Source organism: Calonectris borealis, chromosome 6 (genome assembly GCF_964195595.1).
Source record: "Calonectris borealis chromosome 6, bCalBor7.hap1.2, whole genome shotgun sequence".
Classification (NCBI taxonomy): domain Eukaryota; kingdom Metazoa; phylum Chordata; class Aves; order Procellariiformes; family Procellariidae; genus Calonectris; species Calonectris borealis.
In genome coordinates this window covers 22,974,836-22,991,157 of record NC_134317.1, presented here as the reverse complement: position 1 = coordinate 22,991,157, position 16,322 = coordinate 22,974,836, and the positions used below count along the sequence as shown (strand labels likewise).

The following is a 16,322-nucleotide window of genomic DNA, read 5'->3' as shown; positions in this document are numbered from 1 at the left end:
TGTAGCGTTGCATGGGGTTGTTGTGGCCGAAGTGCAGGACCCGGCACTTGGCCTTGTTGAACCTCATACAGTTGGCCTTGGCCCATCGATCCAGCCTGTCCAGGTCCCTCTGCAGAGCCTTCCTACCCTCGAGGAGATCAACACTCCCGCCCAGCTTGGTGTCGTCTGGAAACTTACTGAGAGAGCACTCGATCCCCTCATCCGGATCGTTGATAAAGATGTTGAACAAGACCGGCCCCAGTACTGAGACCTAGGGAACACCGCTCGTGACCGGCCGCCAACTGGATTTAACTCCGTTCACCACAACTCTCTGGGCTCGGCCGTCCTGCCAGTTTTTTACCCAGCGAAGAGTGCACCTGTCTAAGCCGTGAGCCGCCAGCTTCTCTAGGAGAATGCTGTGGGAGACAATGTCAAAGGCTTTACTGAAGTCCAGGTAGACCACATCCACAGCCTTTCCCTCATGCACTAGGCGGGTCACCTGGTCATAGAAGGAGATCAGGCTGGTCAAGCAGGACCTGCCTTTCATGGACCCGTGCTGGCTGGGCCTGATCCCCTGGTTGTCCCAGACATGGCTCGTGAGCGCCCTCAAAACGAACCGCTCCATGATCTTCCCCGGCACCGAGGTCAGGCTGACCGGCCTGTAGTTCCCCAGATCCTCCTTCCGGCCCTTCTTATAGATTGGCGTCACATTGGCAAGCCTCCAATTGTCCGGGACCTCCCCAGTTAACCAGGACTGCTGGTAAATGATGGTGAGCGGCTCGGCAAGCTCCTCCGCCAGCTCCCTCAGTACCCTCCGGTGGATCCCATCCGGCCCCATAGACTTGTGAACATCCAGGTGGCGTAGCAGGTCATTAACTTCTTCCTCTTGAATTATGGGGGGTTTATCCTGCTCGTCGTCCTTGTCTTCCAGCTCAGGGGGCTGAGTACCCTGAGGATAACTGCTCTGACTACTAAAGACTGAGGCAAAGAAGGCGTTGAGTACCTCAGCCTTATCCTCGTCCTTGGTGGCAACATTCCCCCCCGCATCCAATAGAGGATGGAGATTCTCCTTGGCTCTCCTTTTGTCATTAATATACTTGTAAAAGCATTTTTTGTTGTCTCTCACGACAGTGGCCAGGTTGAGTTCTAGCCGGGCTTTTGCCTTTCTGATTTCCTCTCTGCACGACCTAACGAGATCCCTGTACTCTTCTTGAGTTGCCTGCCCCTTCTTCCAAAGGTGATAAACTTTCTTTTTTTTCCTGAGTCCCAGCCAGAGCTCCCCGTTTAGCCAGGCCGGTCGTCTTCCCCGCCCGTTTTTCTTGCGGCACATGGGGACAGTCCGCTCCTGCACCTTTAAGACTTCCTTCTTGAAGAACGTCCAGCCTTCCTGGACCCCTTTGCCCTTCAGGACTGTCTCCCAAGGGACCCTCTCGACCAGTGTCCTGAGCAGGCCAAAGTCCGCCCTCCGGAAGTCCATGGTAGCGGTTTTGCTGGCCCCCCTCCTTACTTCACCAAGTATTGAGAATTCTACCATTTCATGGTCGTTAAGCCCAAGCCAGCCTCCAACCACCACATCTCCCACCAGCCCTTCTCTGTTTGTGAACAGCAGGTCAAGCGAGGCACCTCCCCTAGTGGGCTCGCCTACCAGCTGCATCAGGAAGTTATCCTCCACACACTCCAGGAACCTCCTCGACTGTTTCCTCTCTGCCGTGTGGTATTTCCAGCAGACGTCCGGAAAGTTGAAGTCCCCCACGAGAACAAGGGCTAGCGACTGGGAGACTTCTGCCAGCCTCTTGTAGAATATTTCCTCTGCCTCCTCGTCCTGGTTAGGTGGTCTATAACAGACACCCAGCAGCATATCTGCCTTGTTGGCCTTCCCCCTCATCCTTACCCACAAGCACTCGACCTCGTCATCACTACCATTGAGCTCTAGACAGTTGAAGCACTCCCTAACATACAGGGCTACCCCACCGCCTCTCCTTCCTCGCCTGTCCCTTCTGAAGAGCTTATAGCCATCCATTGCAACACTCCAGTCGTGCGACCCATCCCACCATGTTTCTGTGATGGCAACTAAGTCATAGCTACCCCGCTGCACAATGGCTTCCAGCTCCTCCTCTTTGCCGCCCATGCTGCGTGCATTGGTGTAGATGCATTTGAGCTGGGCTGCCGATTTCTCCCCCAACATTGGCGTGCGGTCCCTAGGCTCTTCTCTAGTGAGCCTGGTTTTATCCCCTTCCCCCTTCGAACCTAGTTTAAAGCCCTCTCGATGAGCCCCGCCAACTCATACGCGAGAATCCTTTTTCCCCTGTGAGACAGCTGAACTCTGTCCATCGCCAGCAGGCCCGGTGCCGTGTAAACCTCCCCGTGGTCAAAGAAGCCAAAATTCTGCCGATGGCACCAGCCCCTAAGCCACGTGTTGATCCGATGAGTTTTCCTGTTCCCTTCAGTATTCCTCCCCGCCACTAAAGGGATCGAGGAAAACACTACCTGTGCTCCCGATCCTCCCACCAGTCGCCCCAGTGCCCTGAAGTCCCTTTTGATCCCTTCGGGGCTTCTCTCTGCAACCTCCTCGCTGCCAGCCTGTATAACCAGTAGAGGGTAGTAATCAGAGGCCTGCACAAGACTAAGGAGCTTCCTAGTAATGTCCTTCACCCGGGCCCCAGGGAGGCAGCAGACTTCCCTGTGGGATGGGTCTGGCTGACAAATTGGGCCCTCCGTCCCCCTCAGAAGGGAATCACCTATGACAATTACCCTCCTTTTTTTCTTAGCGGAGGCAGTCGTAATTTGTGGGGCTGGCTGCCTCGCCTCGGGCAACCCCCTGGATGGGCCTTCATCTGCGTCCTCCCTTGTCTGCCCCTCAAGTTCCAGAGCCCCATATCTGTTCTGTAAGGGCAACTGGGAAGGTTGAGGTGAGGGAGGCCGGGCAGGGGTTTGCCTGGCACCCCGAGCAGGGACCTGTGTCCATTCCCCTCCGTCGCCTGGGTCTCCTCCTTCTGCCTGGTGGCAAGAGGGCAGGGGTTCCTCCGCTTCTTGCGGAGCCTCCGTGTGCTGCCCTTGCCTCAGGGACGGTAGGGTGTGGCTCCACCAATCTATGTCCCTCTCACACTCCCTGATGCTCCTTAGCCTCTCCACTTCCTCTTTCAGCTCTGCCACCAGGCTGAGCAGGTCATCCACCTGGTCGCAGCGCACACAGGCATCGTCTCTGCTGCCCTCCTGTCCAAGGGACAGCCTCAGGCACTCCCTGCAGCCGGAGACCTGGACAGATGTGTGTTTGCGTAGGGGCTCCGTCTGGGTTGCCACGTTTCTCCTGGCAATGGCTTTTGTCCGAGTGGATACCATGGCCAGGTCCTCTTCTGGGACGGCGACGACCACGAGTTGAGCGAGCCTCTGGAGCCTGGAGAAGGGCTGCGCCCTGCTCGCACGCCCTGCCGGCGCCAACTGCCGCGCCACGCCCTGTTTGCCGCGCTCCGGGTCGCTCGCGCTCCCTGGGGGCTGCTCTTGTACCTGGGGGGGTTTGGCCGCCATCCCGCCTGTCCCCGCCCACGCTGAGTCAGAGCTGCCGCTCGTCAGGAGCTCGCTCCTCCGGCTCGGGGGAGGGGGGCTGGGGCACGCTGTCGCTCCCTGCGCTTTTGCCTTCGCGGTTTTTGCCACGGTTTTGCCGCTTCAGGAAGGGTCCCCTGGCGCGATCCTCCGCTCCGGAGCCCTTCGCCTCGGTGGCTGCATGATCTCCCTGGACAATCTACTGAAGTGCTGCATTATCATGACTATTCATAATGTTCTTAACATCTAACCTAAATCTTCCTGCTGAAACGTAGGTCCGTTATTTCTTTTCCTATCCACTCTGGATGTGGAAAACAATTCATTCCATTGCATTTTACACTAAAACGAAAAAAGTGTGATCAGATCATAGATATCTGCTTTTCCAATGAAAAACTCCTCTGAATACTGATACTTCTGCTCCATCCTCACCTCATTAACCCACTGTATGAAAAGTATTTGTTGCAAATACACTCAATCTCGAAATCATGTACAATTCCAAGCTGACTGGTCACTTTGCTGTAGGCTGCATCCGTATTATGGTGTACTTTCACACTCATTCCCCCACTCCACTTTTTTTTTTTTTTTTACAGTTCCTACACAGCTGACATCTGCGTAGTTCTTTGCAAGAGCACTCTAAATCCACACTTGTATTACTAGACAAGTCTGAATATGTGTCCTTGTACCCTCCACACTGGGGCAACATCTCAGTATACATCAGCTTCCTCTATGCCTTTCCTTACACTATTTTGCACAAGAAAAAAGGTATTCCTACATGGCATGAAGCTTTGACCCACACTGGCTAGCACAGAACTGTGAACTTCCCCATTCTGCGTAGTACAAGTACGGCCCAAGGACTAACTGCTCAGAACTTTTCCACTCTGCAATGACCGCAAGAAAAAAACATTAACCAACAGCCTTGGATTGGCATGTGGGTTTCCTGACTTCTAACTTTCCAGTTCCAAAATTCTCAATGCCTTTTCCTTACCTGTTAGATTTAAACACACATGCAGAATATACATTACCCCAAACAGGATTACTACTGATAAAATGGCAATGTATATGATTTATAACAGTACTTCCAAAAGATGGATTGTTTTTACTTATTAGCACAAATGACAAATCTTAATCTTTAAAAGTAGGTATGCCTGAGCTTGTGAAAAAATATGAATGCTGTAGTAATGACAGCTATTTTATTTGCACAAAATCAGTTCTCTGTTCACGAAGAGGCCTGTTCTAGACCTCCAGCATTTTAGATGGAAATAGTCTAGACTCTAGATTCTGTTATCAATGTACTCAGCAAAATTATAAAAGTACAAGTATGAGGAAACAAAAAGAAAATTTATGAGTCTACAACACAGACTCACAACAAAATAAAAAAAATTATCGTATTATTCTCTTTGATCTCACAATCCCACAATATTTTAGATATATCTATTGTTCTTATCACTAAAATGTTTGTTTACAATTTAACTTTTGTACCCTAAAATAGGAAGCCATAGTTTGCCGCTTCATGTTAGTTGTTTCCTCAGGGTGTCGCATAACCTCCATCGTGTCAACCTGGAAGACAAAACTCAGATGTTAGAGCTGTTCCAGAAATACTGCAGATCCACCCCACCTTGCCCATGAAAGCTGGGTTCAGTTTTTGTTATGGTCATTCCTTCAGGTGTGAGTACTTTAGAGTACTTTATCAGAGGTAGGAAGGCCAGCTTCTAACAGATGCAGGACGTGCTGATTTCAGAGATTGCTCTAAGTGTTCCGAATGATTTCATACTTTTGTTATGATAACATAACACTCAGCCAATGAAGAAGCTGTCAAGATGCAAAAACTCATTAACTGATTTCTAAAAAGCATTTCTCTCTACAATGAACTCCATCAGGTCTTATTTTCTATATAAGAAGAGTTACCATTTTTGTAATGACCAGGAAGTCAAAATGAGCTGCCTCATTTTGCTCATGTATGGAAAAAATGTTGTTGTCGGATAACAAGTGGCAAACAAAGTAGGTAATCTCAGAATATATAAGTCTTTTCCTTTCTGCTGTTGTGGTTACTATTAATTACTTTAAATTGCCACTTTGATGCCAAGAATTTCAGCAATCTTACTCTGCTGAACTGCTATAGCTTCAAATACTGCTTTTTCAGCATTTCAGAAGAGTTATTTTTAGAGGGTATACATGGACAGCAAACATATTGCTCCTTGTATATTTTAGTTATATTGTCAGTACAGCTGTTCTTATAAAAATGAAACCAGAATTTATGAATGAGTATAACCATGGTTACCAATCACAAGCAGATTGTGTTGCTGTATTACAGCTCAACAAAATTAAAGAAAATCAACCAGCATCCTGTTTGCATGGAGCATTAACAACATTTTAGCATTCACTCGCTTTGTGGCATTTTACCATCTGCTCTGACCAGGTGGCATTTGTATAAACCAGATAATGCTGTTGTCAGCACCTGTGTTACACTTCCTGGACTTTGCTCCATATGATCATTTCCAACACTCACTGACTTAAGACCACTCTTCTGAACACTAAAAGTAATTGCTGAAAGATTACAGTTCTCAATAAAGTAACCGTGTCTCTTACCTTCAGGAGATATTTAGGAGACTGCATGCAAAATATAAAGGAAATGAAGCACTAAGTAGTAATACATCAAGAAAATGGATTTTTTGTTGGGGAAGAAATCAGAAGAAAACTTGTGAAGACAAGATTCAGAATACAGATGGTGCAAAGGGAGACAGATTTCTTTAAGGGTGACCATAAAAATTTCAGTATGTTTTTGTAATCTGTGATGTTCTAGCCCAGAGTGGTATATGTGCATTAGTACGCATCTCAAACTAACACATGAGGAAAAAAAGAAAGATGCAGTTTGATTTCAGTTTTAAGGATGTTAACAGAAAACTCTGTAATATATCCCAGGAAAAATGTCTTATCAGCACAGATAACATCAAACACCTTATGAGGTCACCTGACAAAGTAAACATCAATGACTTAATCAGAACAGCAGGCATGTCCATGGGGAAGGATATGGGAATGTTTCAAAACTATCTTGGCAAGACAACTGCTTTTTGAGAATTGGTCTCTAAACCTCTAGTAAAGATCAGGTAGAAGACAAAAGCCATACCACTGAATATTGACAGTAAGTTCAGAATAACTGGTAACATTTAATGTTAAAAGACAGGCAATTTAATCATGAAGAACATCAAATCAAGAGCAAAAGCAAATAGTTTGAGGACTGCCCTGAAGCCCAAATGCCCATGAATTTGAGCTTCTATATTGGATTCTTGTCTGTCTAGAAAAGCAGAGACTCTTAGTGATATTGTTGGTGGAGGTTCAGCACTCACGATCTCTCAGTCGTATCTGGAATATCTGCTGGCCAATAAAGGGTAGCTTATGCTCTACCTGTAAGCATCTCCTTTTCACAGTTGCTTATTTTCACCAAACCTGTAGAATCTTACGATCTTTGAGACTGCCACTCTGTCAAATATGGTTTACTACAGCCTGCTGGGTTCAAAAGGATTTTGTTTTGTTTCGCGTTTTTTTTGGGGACGAGTGAACACACAGAAAGACAGATGGTCAGAAACATTCACAGAGGTGATGTAATACACTTTTTCTCAGAAAATCAGGACAAAATCAGTATCGTGAGATTCCTTTTTCTATGGATGGAGCTGTAAATTCAGATCTGTACAATCTGTAAGGACTAGGATCAATTTCCAAATCTTTTTGACAAGAAATATTTGAAGTTTCCATTAGAAAAATTCTGATATACCCTGAAGCTAGGGAGATTTTCCTGTAAGAATTTTTAAAAGTTTTGTCTCTGGTTAATTTATAACATTGCGTGTCTATGAAGCCATGCAGTTTTATGGTAGGACAATAATTGCACGTACAACAGGCAATAGCTTTATCACAATTGGCTTGGTAGAAAATGATAGAACATGTAAGTAAGAATGTCATGATATAATCCTGTGTTTTAAATCACTAGCTACTCTCTTTAAACTAAAATGAAGACTATTTCAACTGTTGTCACAGTTTTACATGAGAGTAGTAGTGACGAACAATATACATTTATACGATTACAACTGAAATGGAAAACAGCTAGACCTACAAAAACCAAACTGTTTCGTCACTAAAAAAAATTGCTTATAACAGTTTTGAAACAATATTAAAAGAATGATTTATGACATCATGTCACCTTATGAAGTCACTTGAAATTATTACTTTCACATATTGACCACACCTGCTGCTGGCATGGTATGAAATACTGTAAAACCAAAAAATACATTAAGCAAAAAAGCTCATAAATTAAATAATAAATGAAAATTTCCAAACTTCCAAACAAAATTATTACATTTGGATTTTTTTAACAAATTGTAAAATAGTAATTTAAAATCTTCTTCCTGAAGTTGTTTTAATTGGAAGTTTTATGAAATTATAAGAAAGATTTTTTTTCAGCTAGAAACTATTTCAATTAACATTTTCTGAACAGGGCTGCACTTTATGCATGTCTTTAACTCCTTCTTTAAAAATTTGAAGGGTGAGTAAAAACCACTTAAACACTACTTAGTAACTGATTGTGTTTATTAAAGCTCTAAAAGAGAACTGCTCTATTCTATTCCAGCTGTATCAATAAAATGCACGCTTAGAAAGCTTATGCTGAATATAGCTGGATGTGGAAGACAATGTGTGTATAACACAAGAAAATTGGAAAGGCCATTATCTGTCCTTCAGCACTGAAAGTGTTTATATTAGAAAGGAAATCTCTGAAATCCACATCTGTATTTGCAGGTACAGTGAAGGATATAGATGTCTAGGTGACATGAATTACTGTATCAACATTTGAGCATGAGCTCCTAATAACAGGAGAGAATGAAAAGAAACAGAAAACCCAGAACGTAAAATTCTGTAGACTTTTGAACAGTCGCTGTTACCACATTTGTTTTTAAAAATTATTATTGTTTGCTTTGGAGGCACCCCCCCCCCCCAAATCCTTAACTAAGCTAACTCTAACAGTACTACTTAGGAAGCAGGTAGGTGGTGTACATGCTATCAGCTTGAGGCACAAGAGTTTTCCTCACAAATTAAGTGTACTCAGTTGGCAACACATCCTATTGACTGCCATACAATTATCCCATCCTTTTGCAGTTATGCCACATACTTTTATGGCAAAATTCAGCAGCATTTAAATTCTACAGTTGTTCTTTTTAAAGAATAGTGGTTTTGCCGAGTCGTTCTTTTCTGGTCATCTATCAGTCACAAATATCCCCTGGTTTTTCACTTGCAAGTTGAATAAAAAAGGAAGAGATCGGTTTTTTATTTTGCCTTTCATACTGTTAAATACACTACTCAAATTTTGCCTAATTAAGTCTCTTTCTAGGCCAAAATTGCCAGAGGAAAACCTTGACCCCATTGAAATAAAGAGGAAAATTGCTATCAATGTCAATGTAACTGAGATTTCACTCAAAAAATCTAAAGATTAATCAGTAGTAAATCGATTCTTCACTGGAGTCTACAATAGGGTCCTCACTAAAACTGGAAACAGTGCTCCCAGCTGAGGTGCATGTTTTCTGATATTAAGGCAGACTCTCATTTGGTAAGAACCTCACTATATACCTACATCAGCTAAGCATCGTGTCCATAGTCTCGCTGTAATATTTTATGAACAATTGCCTGTCTTCAAAGGGAACACTACTAACCTTGATACGCCCAGCACTAAGCTGTGGAGGCAAAGACCTAGATGCTGCTGTCACTCTGGCTCTTGCTTGTGCCAAGTTACCTGTTCAAAAAGAAAGAAATACATACTGCAAAAACTGTTCAAGAAGCTTAGCAGGTAAAAATTTGTATGGTGGAAAATCAGTTTGTACAATCACACTAAAAATAGCAGACACCACCACACTTCTTCCACACCCCGCTCATTACCAATTGTGCCTGCAGAGCATTCAGCACGGGCATGACAAAGTGCAGTGTTGATTTAAAAGGGAGGAAAAAGTCAGTGATGAGGTGGTACATCGCTGACCTTAGCTACTGAGCTGATGAAAACAATGACAGCGCAAAGGCATATAGCTCAATCACTAGTAATCAATTTCTCTGTGACTCATTGAGAGATTTAAAAGAGAAAAAGACAGCAGAAACAATCTTGTTTCTATGAAATCATGTGGATCCTGAAGTGTTTAGACAGCATCTTAAGCTCACAAACTAATGAAAGAGATGAGAAAATGATAAGACGGTATCTTTTTTTGACCTTTTGACATATAGGCCTGCTTAATCCCCAATCTTATTGTCCCTTGGGGTTTTTAAAGACTGACTCAATTCCTCAGGCAAAAACATATTGTGGTGTTAACTGAAAGACGAGTGCCTTTTTTTTAAATATACAGTATGACGTGTCCTAAACTTTTTCCTCTGTACTTGTAGAAAGCCAAAGTCATCACAAAATAGCTTTTCAAAATAAGGCTCAGAGAAGAGAAAGGAAGTGATTCGGGACTGTGCATATGCAAGACACTCTGTATATTTCAAAGTTTTAGCAAGTCTAGCACAAGATGTCCAAATGTTTTCTCTGGCTATATCTTCAGAGGCTAAACTGTGATTAATAGCATTGAAAGAACCCTTTGAAGCAGGATTGGTGACATCAAAGCCCTAATCCATGGGTGGCAGGATTTTTATAATGAGTGGGAAGCATTTTAACACATTTCAAAGGATTTACAGCATGAATAAACAATAGACCTCTGCAGATGTACCACACACCTTTCAGAACCAGAACACATAAATAAGTGTCCATTTTAATTTAAATGTAAATAAAGTGTTAACACTTCTTTCAGATGCTAAGTGCCTTGTTTGCATCAACTCCAGTGTTTAGCTGTTTGCTTTACAGAAAGCCAGTAACTCTAAACAGTCTTCGGAGTTTTGCTAAACTATTTATTACATAACTGGTAACGAGGCAAGATGGGAAAAACGAACACCAAGAACACTTAATCGCTGGTAATTATTCCATAAGGGAGCAGAGCAGACCCAGTGTCCACATAACACTGAAACTTTCCTCTGAACAAGAAAAATACCAATCCCCTGAAAACAGTCAGGGGGCCAGCACTCAAACACAGCAATGACATTCTTTGGAGCGCTTCTAACATTCTGTATTCATTTCAAAAAGTATTTCTCTTTTAAGCTGCTGGCATTGGGATTGACACAGTGCTGCAAAACTGGCACATTGTTTCCAGATCTAACAGCGTATGTTACCTGACAGTCTAAATCACAGTGCAGAACACAAGGTATGTCCACATTTTTGGAAACTGCTTTAGGCTATCCTGTGTAGGTTAATGAAAACTGCAACTCCGTTTTGAAAATTTGGTATATCTATATGCACACATGGTACATATGGTATATACATATATCTCTCTAAAGTTAAAATGAGGACTTTAATGAGCAAGTAGTTGGTGAATGTATTTTTCTCTTAGCTGTAATTTTGATATTTTTCTATGTTAGAAATTACTCTTCTGTGCCTTTTATGGCTAAAGTAGACAACCTGGAAAGGTTGGTTTTGGCTAGGCTTCGGATTAGCAAGTCTAAAGCTTGAAAGCCTTGCACTGGAGAACTGATGACACAAGATGGGATAAAAGAGGGGAGCTGGGAGAAGAAACAAATTTGAATCAGATTATTTAAAATGACTAAAATTTTGTTGCATTTTATAACAAGTTACAAAACTCTATTAACAAAATAAAATTAAAAATGATAAGATAGTTGCTCCAGGTTTACCACACTCACTGCTGGCATTAGGTTTCTAGGCTTCATAATTAATATCCCTGAGCTCTCCCTTAGTTCCTCATGCAAAACTAAAACTAAACTTAATGTTTCTGATCTGGCAAACCAAGCAAATAAATAAACCTTTTTATTAATCAAAAATCTTTCATGACTTCACAAACCAAAAAAACCCCAAAAGTGGTCAGTTCCTACTTGAAAAAAGAAAAGCTTTACATATTGTGATTTTGTTCACTAGTTACTTCCTTCTAGGAATGGATTCTTATCAGTGCTTATTTCATGTGTCAAGTGAATTCCTATGTAATTACTAACTACTGAATCAGATGAAATCCATAGAAAAAATGTTATCAGGATTTTTTTTTCCAGATCAAACACAAAATGATGCTTCAGTAAAAGTTCGTGAATTAGTCATCTCAAGCAGTTCACATTCAGGAAAATAAGTACCTATCTTTAGCATGTATAAGGCATTGAAACTAATAAATAGAACAAATGTGGTTTGAAAATTAGTCTGCATAATAACAAATATTTCACCCAGAGTTAGCATGGTGTTTATAGTCAGTAAACATTTGGTACCTGTCCCTGCATTTGATTTTCATTTACAAGGTCATTTATTACTTTACACACCAAAAATAATTAAATGTTATTCCACTTTGTGAAGAACATCAATATTTGAAGAACAAATGTTTTCAGATAATAACATAGCCAGTTAAAACTGCCCTGGGTTCCTTGAAAGGTTAAACCGGTTAAAGGTTAAAAGACTGCACTGTGCCTTTCTGAAGTCTAGCTTCACACCTATTATATGGAAAATACAAGTGACATCCATGTAGCCTTAAACAAAATACTACCTATATTAAATCCAAATCCATAAAATGGACCAATTAAGCAATTTAAAACCCTCTCAAAATTTTCTTAGTTTTTTTGGAAAAGGCATTCATGAGGGAGGGGTGAGAAGTTAATGGTTAAAACTAGGATTAATCTTTTAAACATATACATGTTTAATTTTATTCACATACATTTCCTTTTCAGTTCAACAGACTGTTCATCTGAAAAATTAAGGGTCCTACCTATGTGTCTGCCGGATCAGAGACTAAGGTCTCTGGGATTCATTTGTGTCAGTGGGGTAGTCAGTCAGCCTCAATGTTTCTCTTTTTTCCCTCTGTTCAATACAGTTAGGAATGTCATTAACACTTTGAGAAGTTTCACTCTTTAAAGTTTGTGAAATGCTCCGAGGGCTTCCAACAGAAGTCACAGCACAAAAATCCATGCACTCACTGGCTAAGCTCACTGTGCCAATGCTCAGCAAAACTCCTTTTGTCTTGAAGCTGTGTAGGAGATCTCACATCTCTGCAAACATATTCTTTACTGATGCCTCCTTTCAGCTAGGTGAGAAAGACCATACTGTCAAACCATACTGTATCTCTTCTATTATGCAAAGCCAAGCAGGAGAGGTTTTGAAAGTATTTAAAGTATTTACACAGCACAGAAAGAAGAAATGGGTTTTCTTCTTTCAGGTTGGACTTTGGAAGTGCTCTCTAGATCTCAGAAAGGACTAGTCAGCATTCCTGGCTTCTCACTTGCATCCCTGGCACTTACTCACTGTGTGATCTGGTCAAATTAATGATTTGTCCAGCCGTTGACTTTCCATACTAATTAGGAAAAGTACATGCTCTGGCTGGATGTTCTCATGTTACTTATGGTTTGTCATTGCTTCATCATTCTTAAGGTGATGTGTTCTGTAAGTAGTATCAAGTAAATATTAGTAATATTAGCACTGTATATACAACCTCATTTTGGTTATGTCTGCAATAGATCACTTCTCCCAAAGTAAAAGCATGCCAGGTAAGAATTACATTAAGCTTTGATACAACATTTAGTTTGTGAAGTGCAAACGACTTACAGAGAAAGAGCCTAATGACAATGTCACCTTACTGTACAAGCTGTACCAGGGATATTACTATTATATAGAGGGCACAGTACAAGCTCTTTCCTTATCCTCATATATTTTATTAATTTCTTTCATGCTTCTGGTTCAGATAAAGAGGGGTTACTTGAAACACCATGTAGATACAGTATAATATGGTCAGAAATGCTACAATGCATTCATATTTCATTGACACTTCTTCTAATCACAGCTAAGCACTTGCACTCCAGAAGAGGTACAGAGTCAGACAATGTGTTTGACATACACAGATCCTTCTCTGTCTTTCCTTTCAGTACATTTTATCTAGCCTAAGGAAGTCGACTGCTTATCTCCATAATGCATTTTCATCTTCTGCTACTGTAAGACTAAGCTTTTCTTAGCTCAACTATAAATGAATACATGTACTTTTTTTATTGGGTACTAATTTGGATCTGGTCACTGACTATCAAAACTCTATTCTTCTGAGTCACTGAAGTAATTTAAGCTAATCTTGTGCAATAAAAAGCTAAGAATCCAATTTTCTCATATACTACACATTTTACACAACAATATATTTATAAAAATACTGTCTGTAGAATACATCTATCAATACAGACACACTTCCACTGCTGCTTATTCTGAAAAGAGAATCACTTTACTTCCTATTCAGAATAAGTAAATAAAAACTGAGAAATAGTATTTCCAAAATCAGATCCATATTACAAAACAGAATCTGATAACCATGAAAACTTAGTAATAGTGAGGCCCACCTGGGAATAACCTAATTATGAGTAATTGCTTCAGGAGCAAAAAAGATGCACTTTTTGGCCCAGATTATTTGAAACAAAAAATCCATGCCATAGTGAACTGATCCGATTCTCAATCAGACTAAGGGTTCCTTCAGTCTTATTAGCATGAAGTAGACACAGATCGTATTTACAGATACTTAAAAGCTTTACATTGCTAGACTGGGATTGGAGAACCTGAGTGTAAATTCAGTACTGCTATGATTTCTACTGCATACATTGCAGACACTTCAGTGGTCACTTCCCATGTTAGTATGGCACACACTGGCAAACACACAGCATGATGTTTACAGCAACAAATAAAACTTTGCTTGTAAGCATCATCCCTGTTATGTTTAAATATTGTTTTAACACAGTAGGTTAGTAGACTTCATGTAGACTGCCAGGGAAGACACTGACAGCAGCTGAGATGAAATGGAGGTCAAACTGCCTACTATATGTAAATGTATGATCTCAGTAAGAAAGGTCTTAAATTTTACCCTTACCTAGTAAAGAAGAACAGATTATGGTATATAATTAGTTAGTGGTAGTGCCCAAGATATTTTTAAAACTCAACCTTGAGTATTAATGGCTACTTTAAGCAACATGCCCAATTTTCCAGCTAAATTGAATCAGACATGTGTAGCTGTCTACTCAATTGGGAGTGTGTTCACTGAAATGCAGACATTTCCTGAAATATCACAGGCATATATGTGATCATAGGATACACAAGCAAACTTCATGTGATTCTCAGAACATCATAGTCCCACGACATGACCAAACTTAGAGACAGCAGGCAAAGCACATATGCTATAGTCTGATCACGTGATAGACAGGTTCCCAGGCACAGGACAAGGGAGAGTCATGCGGTTCTGGAAAAGAGGGTGGCAGAGGGGGAGTGGATTGCCTGCTGCACAAACTCTTTATCTGGCCACAGCCAGGTGGGCATAGATTGGGCACCTCTGTCCAAACACAGGAGTAATGATAGGAGTGGCACACTAAGTACAGCTGAGAGCTAGCTATCTGAAGCTGCATCCGGACAAAAATGAAAAAAAAGAAAAATTGTTTGGAAAAAGCAATTAGAAGTTATAGTGTAAACAATGCTGGAGTTTTCTACTGCTTGATGCCCAGCATCTTCTTTAGTCAGGTCTGTAGCCTGACTAGCTGGAGACTTGAATAATAGGCTGGAGACTGACTGACAGGCTGGCCACAGTCTGGTCTGGTCAGTCTCCCAGTTGCTGCATTACAGAACAAAGTGGCTCAGCTTTTTATGATTTATACATTGTCAGAAGACACGGGCCACTTCTTTCGGATATGGTCCTAAGCAACTTCCATCCACATCTTCGGTAGTGTACGTTTTGATGCTTTGGATGTAATCAACTCAGGACAACAAGCCTTGAAATCTCTGGGGAACAGCAAGACAGTACAGAACGCTGCAGTCTGTGTCATCGGCAAAGTACCTCACCATCAACACGAGGTTTTCTGTTGCCCCAGCAGATTGCCCTGGTTCCTGTACCACATCTGTAACTGAGATAGAAGAAAACTACAGAGGTGTATTTTCTGTGAAGACTTCATTGTCGAGGAATTCTCCATTAATTTTCAGCATTAGCCAAAACTCCCTTATTCTAATTACCTCTATTCAGGACAGACAAGAAGTTTATTTCTTCTTCCAAAGTTATGTGGAAGAATACTTCTAAAAACATATACAGGTTGAAAATATGGTTACCACACATGCTGATTCAGCTCTGCTGAATTCAGCTCCCTCATTGTTTTATGTAATTGACATCCTTTCTCTTGCATATTATGTACGATTTTTTTTCCCCAAAATCATATATGCTTTATCTAGAAAAGTAAAAGTTTGATTATGAAGAACATGGTCGTTATCTCAGTATTTTATCTATGCTCCCTCACCAACATGAACCAACAGCAAGCATCCTGGTAGATCACACTTCAGCATCTCATCTCTGATGATCTCAGGACTGTCCTCAAACACTAATTAAGCTTCACAGTACTCAGTTTAGCCTGAGGCCAAAATAATTTTCTACAAGAACAGTGAATAAACAGGAAACCCAGAAGTCAAGAACTGTTTGTATTTCCACAGTATGTTCCCTCTCCATACAATGTATAAAACATTTTATGGTATATACTCCATCACTTAGGACCTGCTGCTGAAGCTGCTCCATACATACGCAGTCTGATCAAAATCCTACTAAAGCCAGTAAAGATTCCCAATGAATTCAGTGGTAAAAATTCAGATATAAAGATGTCACTGAAAGCACATGGAATAAAATGGAGGAACATTTTCTCTGACCTCACTATGACTATCAGTTTTCTCAGTGGTTAAGACCCTAAGCTAGACAGGATAAAAACAG

At 41.5% G+C, this 16,322-nt stretch overlaps 1 protein-coding gene across 1 annotated transcript in view; it reads right to left on the bottom strand.

Annotated features, from left to right (window-relative positions):
- MYO3B (myosin IIIB) overlaps window positions 1-16,322 on the bottom strand; it is a 188,341-nt gene that overhangs the window by 78,490 nt on the left and 93,529 nt on the right. Inside the window, exons 22-23 of the mRNA XM_075153187.1 lie at window positions 9,213-9,292; window positions 4,999-5,076 (exon numbers count right to left, since the gene is read on the bottom strand). Of these exons, the coding sequence (XP_075009288.1) occupies window positions 4,999-5,076; window positions 9,213-9,292 (158 nt within the window). The remainder of the gene's footprint in view (window positions 1-4,998; window positions 5,077-9,212; window positions 9,293-16,322) is intronic.